The following is a 15,600-nucleotide window of genomic DNA, read 5'->3' on the forward strand; positions in this document are numbered from 1 at the left end:
CGACTGATCTGATTAAACTGACTCTGCCGTAATTTAAATGATTTCCATCAATCACCTACATCATTCACTTAGCTTTTTTCCCTGTGTTTCTCTTCCACAGGACTAAAAAAGTTTGGAATTCCAAAATTTCATTAAGAAGAGAAAGTGGGAAAAGTTAAGAGCAGAGCATCACTTCTTCCTGTCCAAACAATATCACCTTGTAAAAGTGTGGGAGGGTTTTTCAGGGGCCACCACATGTGTGATGAGCAAGCAAATACGTCTAATGACAAAAAATAACCTGGAAAGTCACTAAAACTCCAGACAAAAGGGCTTCAGTCCAAGTGATGATGCCAGTAGAGGTCAAAGCACACAGCTGAGGACCTTCACACACAGTCCTTGTGTGTGAAGGTCTGTAACGCTTCATCAAAGCCAAGTATACATCCTGTGACAACTGGGAAAATCTTGGCCAATAAAGATCCTTTCGAGCAAAAGACAAACAAATTCAAAATTAAATGTGCAAAAGGAAAGTCAAGCCATGAAGACTATAACCCAACCACTGCATTGTTGTGCTGCAACTAACTACTTACATGAAGTTCAAGTGACGTATCACATAAATCATGACATACTGTACATTTAAATACTGACAAAAAATAAATCTAACTAGAAAATATTATTCTAACTCATAAAAAAGGCAAGAATATTTCATTAAAAATAAAAATTTGAAACTATTTAAAATTCTGTTTGCTAGTTTCACTTGCAGTGCCTAATAACACCATAAAAACTATCTCAGTCATTCTATGAACTGGTCTTACCATAAGGTGCTGCTATTAAACATTTGTTATGGTTTCAGATTAAAAATCATTAACCTACTAGAAACATATATTAAATTAATATAAAACACTCTACAAAGCAGTCTGAACAGGCTTTCTAACATTTCCAATTTCAAAGTTCCAGGCTTTTCTAAGGATCAACTTGATCATTTTCAAGTCAAATAAAATTTGTTCGTTTTTCTTTTCATTAAATCTGTTACAACATAAACTGAAACTATGACCATATCCTTCTTTTACACATTCAGTGCCCTGCATATTCATCCTTTTTTAAATTGCAATGTAAATAACTTCCATTTACTTACTTCAAATTGTATGCAACTGTCCACTACAATATTGTGAATACATTCTATAAATAAAAGATCACACCAAAATTCTGATTGCTTTTGGTTTACACGCAAGCTCAAAATGTTAAAAAAAGGAAATTTGACTGCACATCTCCTGAACACACCTTCCCCACGGTGGAACATGGTTGTGTTGCTTTCTTTCAACAAGGATCATGCAACCTTTCTTTCCACTTTCAACTTGGTGCTACTTTGTGTTGGTCTATCATATATAGTGGAAATAAAATGCTTTAAAGCTTGTGGTTGTAATGTGGCAACATGTTGGAAGATTCAACAGAAACAAATACTTTTGCAAGGCATGGAAGTAACAGAAAAATATCTTCCAGAAAACATAGCTAGGAATATTTTCTATCATTCCAATACTTATTCAAACACAGAAAAAAAAATCAAGGGTAACTTCCATACTTTTCAAGTATGAAGGATAACTTAGGTTTCTGCAAGTTCTTAAACTTTTGATTGGAATTAGGAGCTGGAATATGGAGAGTTTCCTCTCCATAACAAAACAATTTACAGGGTGTTACCACCTTTAGGAGTAAAAGGTCACACACATTATTGGTACCAATGGACATTAGTGTGGAGTAATCTGTATTCTAAAAATCAAAAGCCACTTACGTAAACTGAAAATCATGTGAAATGTGTCTGCACACTGTATTTTATTGAAGTTTGATTAGATACAGGATGACCTAGTTCCTCTACAGGTTAATACCTGGATGGTTCAGGCTCTGCGATGTCTCCTTTGAAGGTGGCATTGAGTTGCTTCTCTCTGGTTAGCAGATTATCAATCAGGTTCTGCCTCCTGTCAGCTTCCGACTGCATTCTGACGAGAGCAAGTTAAGATCAACCCATCCCCTTTCATCACCATCTGTCACAATGAACTCAATGAGGTTTTCTGATCATGAGTGAAACTGTTCACAATGTATTAGTTTCCTTTTCACAGAACACTACCACCCTCTACAGGATCACCGCCGTTACTGCGAGCAGAACCAGCTCTCCGGAAATGACAGTAATTTCAATCTCACGACTTTGAGAACTTGTAATCGTCAGAAAAAAGGATACATTCGCCGAGACGAGGAGCTTCTTAACAAGCCTTCTTGGAGCTGAGCAATATTTTGTTTAAGTTTCTGAAGGGACGCTCGTAACGTCATATTTATCTGGGGGAAGAAAAAAAAAAAGCACATGCATGCAGGTGAACATGGAGGCACATTTTCTCAAGAGAGAGAGAGAAGGTAGCGCCTCACCTTTGCAGGATTTCCCCCCGTTCGCTGCTGCCTGTTTCTTTCATGGATATTTTCCGCTATCTCCTGGGCAAGGCGGCAGGTGGCGTCATAATTCTGCAACCTACATGAGAAGGGGATGGGAAGGAAAATGTGTAACACATGAAGCAACAACAGATATGTTTCTCAAATGCAATTTAAAGAACAGCAGAACAGTGCGTTACAGCCAAAATCTCAACTAAAATCAGATTAAGATGCTGAATTAAATCTATTCTGTAAAGAGTGGATCAGAATTCGTCCACAGTAATGTAAAATACTCTACAGTTGTTGCAAACACTTGATGGCAGATGCTGCAGAACAGCGTAGAACCACTTATCAGTATAATTTTTTCACAAAAAGCCACGATGATTTGGACAAAAAAAAATGCAAAAACAATAGAAATCTAGAAAGGCGGCACCTATGAGATGACATTAAACTCACTGATCCAAAACATTTCACAGTTATGAAATGTTTTGGATATCTGGCAGCTGTTTATAACTTGAAAGCTTTCCTGTTTTATTTTCAGTTGAACTGTTTTCAGTGGAATCCCGTCAGGATTTCCTTACGAGGATACCAACAAAATTATTTTAGATAATGTGCTTAGTGTGTTTCTTCAGTTAAGGAGATGCGAGTCTGTTTACAGTCAGAATCTGGAGAGTTGTCTGCTTAATAAATCCTACAATTACAGAACAAGACACTCATTCTAATTACTGCAATATTTCTTAAGCTCCTAATAACTGATGAGCAGATGTGACTGGCATCTGTCTAACGTAAAAAATACACCAATAATACTGTCAAAAATACAAACAGTGAAATAAAAAAAAAACAAGCCACTTGTGACATATTTATCATCTAGTCAGAATGTGGAGCTGAACCACACCACATTCCTGCCAATTGTCATGCGCAGTACTGTGTCACTTTAAGTAAAACATAAGCGTCTAACGTTTCAATTGCAGCTTTTTCCCCCCTGTAAATTCAACAACAAAGAATTCATAGCAACAAAATATAAACACTATTATGTATTTGGTTGAATCTGATAAGGAACAAGCAACCAATGAAGCTAACTGGGCAGAAAAACGAAACAACCGGGCACAAAGAAGACATATGTTGCTGTTATTGATACATTTGAGACGGTCCGTTTTATTAGAAGACATAATCACCTACCAGGGATCTTGAGACATCATGATAAAAGTTAACTTGACTCGAAATATCACAGCTTCAAGCAGAGCAGTAATCACTAACAATCCGTTCCTTGTTTTGGAAACGACGTCACTACGGTGAACGGCGAGGGCCATTTGACTCAATCGTTTTCCGTAGAAGATTAACAAATAATAATAAGAGCTACATTCTGTGGTACATACAACAATCGCATAATGCCACAACATTTTAACTTAAATTTTAATAAAATTATTTTTGACCAATCTACTTGCTTTCAAACAAATAATTGTATACGATTCTATTCGATCTGTTCTATGGTTTATTGGACCAATGTCATCAACTAAAAATGACAACAAAATTGAAAACAACACATTTCAAGCTCTATAAATACTTCTAACGGAGTGTATGGTTAGTAAATGCTATAATATGATATGCTGTAGAATCTTTTACATTCACATTTTATCCAATTAACTTTTACACATTTTACCAGTGTTGTATAGTAACGAAGTAAAAATACTTCACTACTTTACTTAAGTATATTTTGGAGTACTTCATACTTTCCTCGAGTATGAAAATTTTTGATGACTTTCACTTTTACTTCACTATATTTCCAACTTAATTGCGTACTTTTACTCCGATACATTTTCAATGTGTGGTTTAGTTACTCGTTACAAAAAAGCGCGAGAGAGAAACGAAGTGTTTTGATCCCACCTACTGATTAGCAAGTAGCAAGCAGGCTACCGAACAAAGTCCGTAGCCTGCTTGCCTGGGCTTGTTCATCACCACCAATAGGATACACCTGTTTCGCTTCTCCCATTAAACACAAAGCAAGTCTCGCAATCAGCAGCAGCCACATGGAGGAGGAGACGGAGACCACAACGACTGCAACTACGTCGGACACGGCTCCAGGGGAACCACCAGCTGGTGATAGGGTGACCAGACTTCCTCTTTTTCCCGGACATGTCCTACTTTTCAGACCTAAAAAGATGTCCGGGGGGAATTTAAAAATTGTCCGGGATTTTGGTCAATTGCCTCAAAACACATTACATAGCTTACAGTGCATTGTAGGGCACGGCGCTGCGTGTCACGTAATCCCTAAGCCGCGTCAGTGGGCAGCGTACCCCCCCCCTCCAAAGTTTTCTGGGTTTTTTTTCTTTTGCATAATGACCAGTTGTGTGCACCACCTACTGACTGTAGCATTGACTGATTCACTGGTTTGTGAAGTAGAGTAATCGTAACAGCTCTTTTTCTTCATGTTGGCCGCATTTTCTGTACTATTTATTTTTCTCATTTTCAGCACTGACCTTACTTGAAGGGAAAACTTAAGGCTTACAAAAACTTTGTATTTTCTGTCCTGGAGGGTTTACTAAGAAGCTGGTTCAGTTGTAAAGCAGGTTAAGTTAACCTTGTGCTATAGGTAAAGCACCTAATTTCCTTAACTAAATGATGCCTGCAGGTATATCTATTAGCAGGTTTAATTTTGCCTGCACTTGGTTGGGTACATTATTTTAAGTGTATTTGACAAGTTTACCAAAATATAAAAAATGTCATTCAAACTGCATTTGCCTTGTTTTACTTTTTACTTGTACTTTTCATTACATTACTTGAGTACATCCATTTTTACAGTAATTTCCATACTTAAGTACAAGAAGTTTCAGATACTTTAAGACTTTAACTCAAGTAACATTTCAGTCAGTGACTTGGACTTTTACCAAAGTCGTATTTTGGAGAGGTACTTGTACTTTTACTTGACTCTGAGATTTCAGTACTTTATACAACACTGCATTTTACTGACACACATATAAAAACTCTGGAGTTTCATCTGGCAACTAAACTCCTGTCTCTCAAAGAAAAAGTCACACAAATATAATAACCCTTTCATGCATGAATTGTGATCCTTTATGTCATAATTTTTTCCCAAAGTGTTTGTGATTTTTTTAAAGCATAAAATAGGTGAGAAACATATTTTTGTAAAAATGTATATAATTTCTTTCTATGTGATTAGTTTCAATTTTCTCTAAATACAAAGTTGTTATTTGGAAAATACATCAGTAGTATTAGTGTTTAGGGTTCACTTGATGTCACAATATATATATTTTTTTACCTGCCGTCCTCTACAGTAGAAGGTGGGACTGAATATTCCTAAGTTGCTTTTTTGTTTGTCTGCCATAGGACTTAACAAAAAATTTTCTTGGACTTGCAGTGAATGGCCAGTAGATGAACTTGATAGTGTATTGTCCACTTCAGTGGTCTGTGTGCAATTTTAACATACAAATCCACAAGACACACAAGAATATGGCTTTTAGATAGCTGTCCACTGCAGTGACCGCTATGAAAGGGTGAGCACTTGAGTGGTCAGAAGTATTGTTCAATGCACGACCGGTAGAAGTAGCAATGTATATTTCTAGAATTTAAAGATTTCATTTGCAACATTTTCTGCTTTTGATGATAGTTAACAAAATGAGTTTCAACTTGGATCATTTCAAAGGTTTCATTAATATCATAATGAAACAGGCACATGTGTCTTTTTGTTCAGTGTATGTAAACGTCTGGATTCAACCATACATATTCAAGCTAAACTGTGATATAACTGCATCATTGTATTGGTTTTTGGTTTCAGTTTTATTTGTTAATTTTTACCATTTTTTTCTGTAACTTGCTACTTATATTGTTTTAAGTATTATTTCAGATAAGATATGATAAATGAAAGAGAACTATGAACATGAATCAATTCCTTTTAACCTGGCTTATCTGAATTTTGAACATCTTTCTGGTACAACACTGACCGTATATGTGCATTTTGATTTTTCTTCATGAGACATGAACTGATACAACCAGCAGATAAAAGAGTAAACTTTGGTGCCACTACATGAAGTCCCCACACGTGAGGTAAGGGGTAGTAAATGTTTCACACCCAAACAAACCTTGTGTTTGACCAATAACGTGTGTTGTTCGGTGCAACAAACGTAGGAATTTCGGGAGCCTTCTTGGAAACCTTCTTGACATTTTGATTCCACAGATGAGGCAATTTCACAGAACAAGTAACATTTTCTGATTGGCCTATTCTGTCTAAAAATGTAACCTTGAGAGATGTTTTGGTCCAAAATATATATATATTTTTAGCAATATCTTTACTGATTTTGATAAGTTGTAAATCAAACACAAGCCATTAGAATGCTTTCAATCAATCCAGTCAATGAACAAGTTAAATATGCTGCAAGGTCTAATCTAATATTGTTTTGAAAATGACAATAAAATATGATTTAGAGGACTAGCTGTAACAAAGTTGTCTATTTAAATCTCAAACTCAAACAAAATGTGATATGACACAAATATAACCACAGTAAACATAAACTCCAGTTTCCAATTTTATATATTAAAAAGGGAAAAACCTGTTCAAATTAACCTTACCCTTTAGGAAAAAGTAATAACACCAAACTAAATCCTGTTCCAACTGTAACCAAGCATTATTGGAACTGGGATTATGATTATACTCTATGATCTATAGAATCAAGAAATCTTTCAAAAATAATCTGTCTCACTATAAAGTTTGTAACAAAAAATTAAAAAGCAACTCATTATGCCATAATCTAAAGAAATTCAAAAGCAGATGAGAAACTAACTCATTAACATTTATCGTTCTGGAAAGCATTTAATAGCAATTTTTTTTTCAGGACTTCACTGAAAAACACCAAGAGCTCGTATACACAAATGTAGAAATCAGGAAGGAATCTAGGAGATTACAGCAAGAAGATTAGAACCAGGAGGCCAGAAAAGAACACAGAACAACATTTCAGGCATTATAGACCTTACTTGTGTGATTTAAGGTCAAAGTTCATGATTCAACAATGAGTAACAGATGGGGCAAAAATGATCAAAACCACTGCAGAGGAAAATGAACGTAAAGGCCTTCCCCACATTTGTCAAAAGTATTTTTATGATCCCTAAGACTTTTGAAAAAATATGTCGTGAAATGATGAGATGGAGGTTAAAGTTTTCTGAAAATGTATGTCCTGTTGCATGTGGTATAAAAACTAACACAACATTTAAGAAAAACTCATACATGATGGAAATAGTATGATGTTTTGGGGTAGCTTTGCTTCTTCAGGACTAGGTGGTGTGCTGCATTTACAGAAATCCCAAAAACAAGTCTACCACAAAATTCACAAGGAGACTGAATGAACACCAGAATAAGACTTTAAGTGCTGGCATATTTTGATTGTGGAGCAGTATGAGCAACCTGCAACAAATATTCAAAATAAAAAAGATAACTCTTCACAGTTGAGGTGCTGTGAAGAGTAGGCAACAATGGGTAATACAACCAGTTTAAGGACCATTTGTTGGTAAAACAATGCCTTTATGCTTTCTTTATTCTTATACTTCAGTGAAGCGGGTCAGAGTCACTCAGAGGAACAAAACTGAATTTACCATCTCTAGTTTAGATAGATTTTTTTACTTAGAAAAATTACATCCTCATTTGAAAACTCTTATAGTTGTCTGATATTAAAATTTGTTTAATGATCTGAGTGCAACAGAAAGGCAAACCGGGACAATAAGTCTAAATCCATGACATAATTTCCTCAAAGAGAGTCTATTTTCCCCCAAAGTACATGCGGGGAATTTTCTAGTGGTAAACATAAAGATGGAAATTATTTAAGGAAATATTATATTTCAAGTAGGTTGTTATAAATCAAAAGAAAGGGAACCAGGCTGAGAAGGGTGACTATGTTTTTACCAGACAACAACAACTAAAGAAAAGGGTTTACTCCAGAACAGTTGATCCATAGAAAGTGCCTTTATTTTGGTTCATTTGTTAGACATTTTGATGTCTTGTTTCTTCTGCTGAAGAAATGATGGTGGCACTGTGGAAACAGTTCTCAGAAACAGACCCTGTGTTGCGAAAGTTAAAACAGGAAAATCACTGGACCTTTTTCCTTTCGGTACGAGTGTCACCACAAACAAACCGTGGGTAACTCACCTGGCATTAGTTGTCAGGTTTATATAAAGCGCTGATGCTCACTAAGAATAGGAGACATTACCTTCTGAGACACTTTCCTTCGAGGGTTGAGATGATTCACGTTTCAAGAACACCAGAGTTTTCAAAACTTTGGGAACATGAATATGATTTCTTTTGCATCTCCTGAACAAGAAGTGAACTCCATGTTGACAGGCAGAAGACTAAGGTCCCGTTCTTATAACAACCCGGAGGACAGTAAAAACTGTGGCTTTCAAGTAAAAACAGAGGAAATCAATGCAAGACCTCGCTCCAGGTATGTCTTTATTCTCAGCTTTGTGGTTCAGTTATTCTTAATATATTACAAATAAGGTAGTATTTTATGTGTTTTCTTGTACTTATCCACATTTTTGTTCTTTCAGCTTCTTAACAGAACAAATGAATAATGTTACTAACTGAGGAATCTTCCCTTCTTTAGATCATTTTACAGTTGTGAGACATCAGAGTTGTTCTCCAATTTTGACACAGAAAACGTTTCGTGTTCCTGTCCGCTGAGGCAGAGAGCAAGCTCACAGTTAAGAAATCAAATGTCCAAAATGAATGATAAAGATGGGAATCAATCTGGTGTTCCTGTCAACCCAAAGAAGTCTAAGTCAAAAAAGCTCTCAAAAGATCTTAATGGTATTGACACAGTGCCTTTTAATATATTGCAAATTCTTTTCCAAAAATTGTGCGCACTGTGAAAGAAAAATAGATTTAAAAAACAGCTAAATGAATGTGGTTATCTCACTCAGGCGGTAAAGGCAGTGCCAAGACAGTGTCCATGATAACCATTTCTGAGTCAGACAACTGGGAGATTTGCTCCAGCTCTGGTATGAAGTATGGACAGTTTGTGGACTGGGAGAAGATTGATCCAGAACCTGCGAAGAAATACCAGCAGATCCTGAAGAGCGGGCATCAGCAGCTGAAAAGAATGGGCCGAGAGGGATTCTGGGCCACCTCGCACACACTGAGAGCCAAAGCATACTATCATATCATCCACAACATCAATTCCAGGTTAAGACAAATGTCAGAAATGTTCTTTAAGATTAGTGTTTCATAAGACCATATAGTAATTTTCATTTCAACCTTTTATTTCACTAATTGCAGGGCTATTACACCAGATAGGGATGTTTACTACGAAATGGCCAAGAAGCTTTTTGGGGAACAGAAAGTTAGCACTCACCAAGTCCCGGAGTATATGGAATATGGGGATATACCAAGGTAAGTCAATGGTATTAGTTTATTTCCCCCCAGAGTAAAAACTCAAACAGTAACATTTTGATGTGTATTTTAATGTGTATATAATGTGTACAATGAGTATTAGAAGTGCTTTGAAATTCTTTTTGTCAAGAAGTTCCAGTCTTAATCTGCTGCACAAAATATGTTGTCTAAAATGTAGATATTAGGGAATTTTTATTGGAATTGTACAGACAGAGTATAAACAGAATGCTTAAAAAACAGCCGCTTTGAACTTTAAGCTGGTGCATGTAATATATAATGAACATACTTAAGTTTAGCAAAGTAGTATTCATGTAAAACTCTCTCATGGGGAATGCTTTTAGACTAACACTGTTAAAAAACATTAGTTCAAAAATGCTCATGTTGTGAAAAAGTGAAGTTGTTTTTTGGTACTGAAAATTAAATGTACTTCAATTGTATGATTATCTAAATCAATTTACTTCTTTATAAATTATTAACTTTGTGTCTTACCTGTTTGCATGAATGATTAAAAGACACTAAATACAGTCTTGCAAAAAGAGCATACATCATTTTGTTTTCTTATTCTGACCAGTGGGCACCTTGCTTCCTCTCTTTCTTTCCAGATACTGTCTCAACAAAGCTGGCATGAATTCTGTTAAAAAGATCCTTATATGCCTTGGCAGTTACTTCCCAGACATGAGCTACTGCCCCATCCTTCCTGCCTTGGTCTCTCTCATACTCCACTTTAGTGAGGATGAAGCAGAGTGTTTCTACAGCGTGTCTCAACTCATCTGCTACAAGGATCCTAACAAGCGCTACATCGACCAGACATTTCTTACTTATCGTGCTTCTTGCATGACATTCGGGGACCTTGCCAACAGGTGTTGCCGGGGCATCCGAAAGCTGATTGCCAGCTCGCACCAAAACCTCTTTGAATTTTACTCTGACTGGATCATGTGGATTTTTGCTGACCTTCCATTCACATATGCAATCAGAGTTCTGGATGTCTACTTACTGGAGGGTTTCAAGGTTCTCTTCAGGTTGGTTGCCACTCCAGTGTAGATTTGAAAATGTGATTTATTTTCTGGCCTGAATATTGTAAATATTTTTCACAATCTGTGTTTGTAGGGTTGCATTAGCTTTGCTTGACCTCTACAAAGTGTCCGTGTCATCTCGAGTAGCAGACGTCGAAGACTTTAGAACTGACATGAAACGTTTTGTGCAAAATGTAGCTCGCCACTGCACAGTTGAGAAGCTTTTGGAAAGAGCCTTCCAGATTCCAATTGCTACACGAAATGAGCTTAACCTTCTGTTCAATGCAAATAAGGATGCCCTAATGCAAAAAGGTGTCAGCACACTCCAAAAGAGGTATGTTTACAATTGCATTGTAATTGACTTTTTATGGAACTCTTCAGAAACAAGATTAAGAAATAACATCTAATGTTGCTGTTATCTGTGATGCTCTTGATGGTCCTAAAGGCAGATGGTGGAATCAGTGGATTTAAACAACTTCAGCTCCAGTGTTGTCACAGAGACAGAGATGAGGGTCATCTGGGCCTGGATTCCTGAACGTTTTGCGCTCTTCAACCCCGTTCAGTTGTTTCATATCGCAGAACATGGAAGAAATCTTTCCTCGTAAGTGACTTTTAATGATCCCAATAAAAATACTGCTTAGAAAAATAGCAAATAGCTCATACTTGTATAGCGTTTTATCAAGTCCATAGACTCCCAAAGTGCTTTACACTACTTTCAGTCATTCACCCATTGACACACACATTGCGGCAAGTAACTGGGGCACATTGACATAGACAAGGCTGCCATGCACTGGCCCTAAGTGTGTTGAGCAAGGACACAACAACAGAAGTGGACAGAGCGGCAGCTGAACTGACACCCCACTGATTGCGGAGCCAATTCCTACCACCGTAGTCACTGTCATCCTTATAAATTGCAGTAATAATGCTTTTTTTTTTTCAAATTTGCACCAGTGAGTTGTGATTAGGTATCAACACCTGTAGGGCAGCTTGTCTCTACTCCTATAAACTCAAGCCTATGTTTTAGTAGAGGGAGAGTAACCAGAGACCAGTGGTATATTTTCACCATCAACACATTTGTCTTTACATCAAACATCACATCATTAGCGTGATGGCTAATGACTCTCACATTACATCTGTTTACAAGTCTGTACAGCCACTACAAGTTTCCCAGTGAAACTTTTATATTTTAGCCGGGTGTGGAAAAATGTTGGGTGGATAGACTGACGTACTTTATTTATTTTCCTTTCCTCCTCATTTAGATTGTATTCACGTGTTGAAGGACATGAGCCAATAGTACTCATCATCAAAACAATGGATGAAGAAGTAAATGAATTGAGTGGTTTACATGAACCTCAAATAAATTTGATTATGGCAATATTTTTAATATTAATATTTAGATTCAATTAAAATGTTAACATGACATGACACTTTTCTCAGGTTTTTGGAGCTTTCTTGTCAATGGATTTGATGGAAAGACGGAATCACGACTCTAAGGGACTTACATACTTTGGAACTGGGGAGTGTTTTGTTTTTATGGTAAGCTAACTTTACCCCATTTTTAGGCTTCTGTTAATTTATCATGACAATAAATTAGTATAAGAAAACTACAGCATTAAAATTGGTTTAAAATGTTCTGTGGTAGTTTATTTTTTTAGAGATAAAAATCAAAAGAATATTTTGTGATATTTTGGTTTATCTGCTTTTTCATATGATGTAATAACAAAAAAAAGAGTCTTAAAAACATATATTATTTAAATGTGAAATGTAAAAAGGGTTTACCTGCTGCTTCCTAAAGTTTAACAAACCCCAGTATGTTTTAGAGGAAAAATTGCTCAATGTTTTTAGTCCTAGTTTACCATTACATGAAAGCAAAACATATAGTTAATGGAAAACAGAAAACTTTGTGTTGTGCCCAACATCTTCCTTTTTAACAAGGTTTCAATCTTATAAACTAGGTAAAAATAAAATTGTCCCTCAGTATCAACTGCTGGTGACCAACTTGGTACCTTTCTTGAATTGTGGCTGAGGGTCACATTGTTTATCACAGTATTCTGTGATAAACAGATACTGAAACATCTTAAACATTTCCAGTCAGATTTTCTGTTAGAAAAGCAAAGCGGTGTGTGAAGCAAAAATGTTACACAGGCCTAGGTGCTTTGTTGTATTGATTTATACAGGGTCTTACTTTCACTGCTATGCTGTCAGGTAGTTACTAAGACTAAGTTCTTTACTTGTTACAGGATATATTTCACATTGGAAGGTCACTGGTCTTCTGTGTAAATAATCACGAATGCAAATAGACTGACAGTTAACATCCAGATTAAACATGTGTTGGCATACTCTTGTTACATGACATTGATACACATGATATTACATTATATTATATTACATGAGATTCAATTCATTTTAAAATGACAAAAAAAAAAAAAAAAGGATTTCTGGTCCATTGTCAAACATGGTGAGCTTCAGCCTTTGGGAGCAGCTAATCTGGATTTATACCAGTGATGATGCCGAGTATTAGTATTAGCTGCCTAAAACCTTCAAAAAAATCTGAATTAACCTCTTAATATTATCACACAGAATGCCTCTTACATTTACAGATTGTTAACTGAACTCTTCTGACTGTTTCAGCTTCGCCCTAGCATGGAGCGCTACCAGCGGGCTATGGTTAACATTATGACCAGAATAGCCTCTCCTCAGCAGCACAGAAATGGAAGCAGTTCCTCATCTCAATTGGCAAACAGCAGCAAGTCTCAGTTCACCACCAAAACTGTCAGCTGTACGAATGGGACTCCAGAGAATCCATCCTATTTGACACTCCCCCTCAGTGCTCCATTAGGAAATCCCAGAACTGCAAAGGAGGCCAAGAGACCAAAGGAGCAAGATGCCTCAAATTTCATCGCAGGAGATGACAGTCAGCTCATCATTGGTACGTTGTTCACACATGCTGAGAGAATTGTGTTAACAATAGTCAGGCCAGAACATTGTATGTTGTTTATGTGACTTGCATGTCATTTTTCAGGTGGTGATGGGGGCCACGCACTCTGCTTGTGTGATAACTTAGAGGAAGGAAATTCAGAACCATGTGACACATTCAGCAGCAACCCACTCTGCAAAGGACACTTCCAGATCCAGTCCCTGGAAGTATGGGGTATTCAGAACTCCATCTACCTATCTCACAGCTTTCATTCTCAATAGATCAACAATATGAGTGATATAATTTTGGATTTGTTGTGGACAACAGACTTTTTTCTGCAACTCAATGCAGATTTCACTTATAATAAGTCAAGACAACAATTATATCTTTTGATGAATTTTAAAAACTGTAATACGAGAGAAAAAAAAAACTAATCTTGGTTTGAACATAATTTACTGAGACTTTCACTACTAAATCTTTTCTTTGTGTATTGTATAATAGGTGGTCAATCAGTTTGTTGTCTCTAACCAGCAAACACTAAAGAAATTGTATGATGGGCCCATGCATTGGAAAGCTACTAAAGTGTACAGTGAATCTCACTGTTGCAGACAAGTGAATTTTAAGATCAATTCTACATTTAACAGGCAGACAAAACATTAACACAAGAGAAATATTGGCTCTTCTTCTGAACAGTCTGAATAACAGTGGAATAAAATGTTGTAATGTATATATGAATATAGTAAGCGATGTATGATTTTTTTTATTTTGGCTATGTGTTTCCTGTATCTTGAGATTTTATTTCTATCATCTTTTCTTACTTCTAGGTAATAGAGAAATTTTCATTTTATATACTCTTACAGATCATAAAATATCTTATCTTGTCTATTGGACTAGTTAGTATAAGGTACATTTGTCTTGTATATAGCTTTCAGATATTAATTTCTATAACATGTGAAAAAATGAAAATGAGTTTTAGAGCTGAAAAAGGAAGAAATAAGCATTAATTTAAAATGAATATTTTTCTATTTTGGTCACTGTAACCATGACGCATCGGTGGAACCTCTACAACTGGATGTGTTGTGCTGCCTTATGCTACTGTTTACCTGTGTGGGATGCTCATACATCTATGCATTATTTAGTGATTTTGTGCTTTAGCATCATTTGAACACATAAACCATTTCTGTAAGTGTAATCTTTGCAATTTGTTCTAAATTACAGACATATGACTGTGAATCTTTAATGCATTTATGATAATCTCATAAAAAATTTTGACTTAAAAATGAAATTCCGCAATTGTCTGAGAGATGTAAGTTCTACAACAAAATGTTTAAAAGTAAATACAGCATATATATATTTCCACTTTAGTGTTGTGTTTTTTTCCAATAATATTTTCTTCAGTTAATGTTGTTATTATTCACACAGTAAAGCTGAATTCCATTTTGTACTGTGTGGTAAAACAAATACCTCTATTGGGTTTCTTTTATATCAAATATTAGAATTTAAACTTAGCTAAAAATAAACAGAATTCAGTACGGTGTGAAAAAACATTTGAATCTCATGATTACATTTTGTTCGTTGTAAAGATAGAAAAGATATAGTTGGATTGGATTGGAAAGTAATATTTTAAATAAAATTTAAATATTACAATAACATTTTTTTCATAATTCAATTATCAACACATTTGATAAATATTTTAAAATATGACTATATAACTAACATTTACAAATCTAATATATTTATCAATAATTATTTCGATATTTGAATAATTTATTCAATACATATTTAAATACGTGTGAAAAATGTGAATTCATCACTATTGAAGACTCATACTTACGCATACGCTATAGATGGACACTTCTCTTTTTCTCACTCTCTAACATTTAATGAGACTA

General features: G+C 35.7%; 1 protein-coding gene and 1 pseudogene across 1 annotated transcript in view; one reads left to right on the plus strand and one right to left on the minus strand.

The window, feature by feature from the left end:
* The window catches only part of stx8 (syntaxin 8), a 32,319-nt gene extending 28,628 nt beyond the window's left edge, over nucleotides 1-3,691 (minus strand). Inside the window, exons 1-4 of the mRNA XM_028017341.1 lie at nucleotides 3,568-3,691; nucleotides 2,389-2,488; nucleotides 2,207-2,301; nucleotides 1,857-1,967 (exon numbers count right to left, since the gene is read on the minus strand). Of these exons, the coding sequence (XP_027873142.1) occupies nucleotides 1,857-1,967; nucleotides 2,207-2,301; nucleotides 2,389-2,488; nucleotides 3,568-3,587 (326 nt within the window). The 5' untranslated portion in view covers nucleotides 3,588-3,691. The remainder of the gene's footprint in view (nucleotides 1-1,856; nucleotides 1,968-2,206; nucleotides 2,302-2,388; nucleotides 2,489-3,567) is intronic.
* A 4,939-nt stretch (nucleotides 3,692-8,630) lies between these two features.
* On the plus strand, nucleotides 8,631-15,017 carry LOC114144148 (TBC1 domain family member 24-like; annotated as a pseudogene).
* The last annotated feature ends 583 nt before the right edge of the window (nucleotides 15,018-15,600 follow it).

Source organism: Xiphophorus couchianus, chromosome 5 (genome assembly GCF_001444195.1).
Source record: "Xiphophorus couchianus chromosome 5, X_couchianus-1.0, whole genome shotgun sequence".
In the NCBI taxonomy this organism is placed as follows: Eukaryota; Metazoa; Chordata; class Actinopteri; order Cyprinodontiformes; family Poeciliidae; genus Xiphophorus; species Xiphophorus couchianus.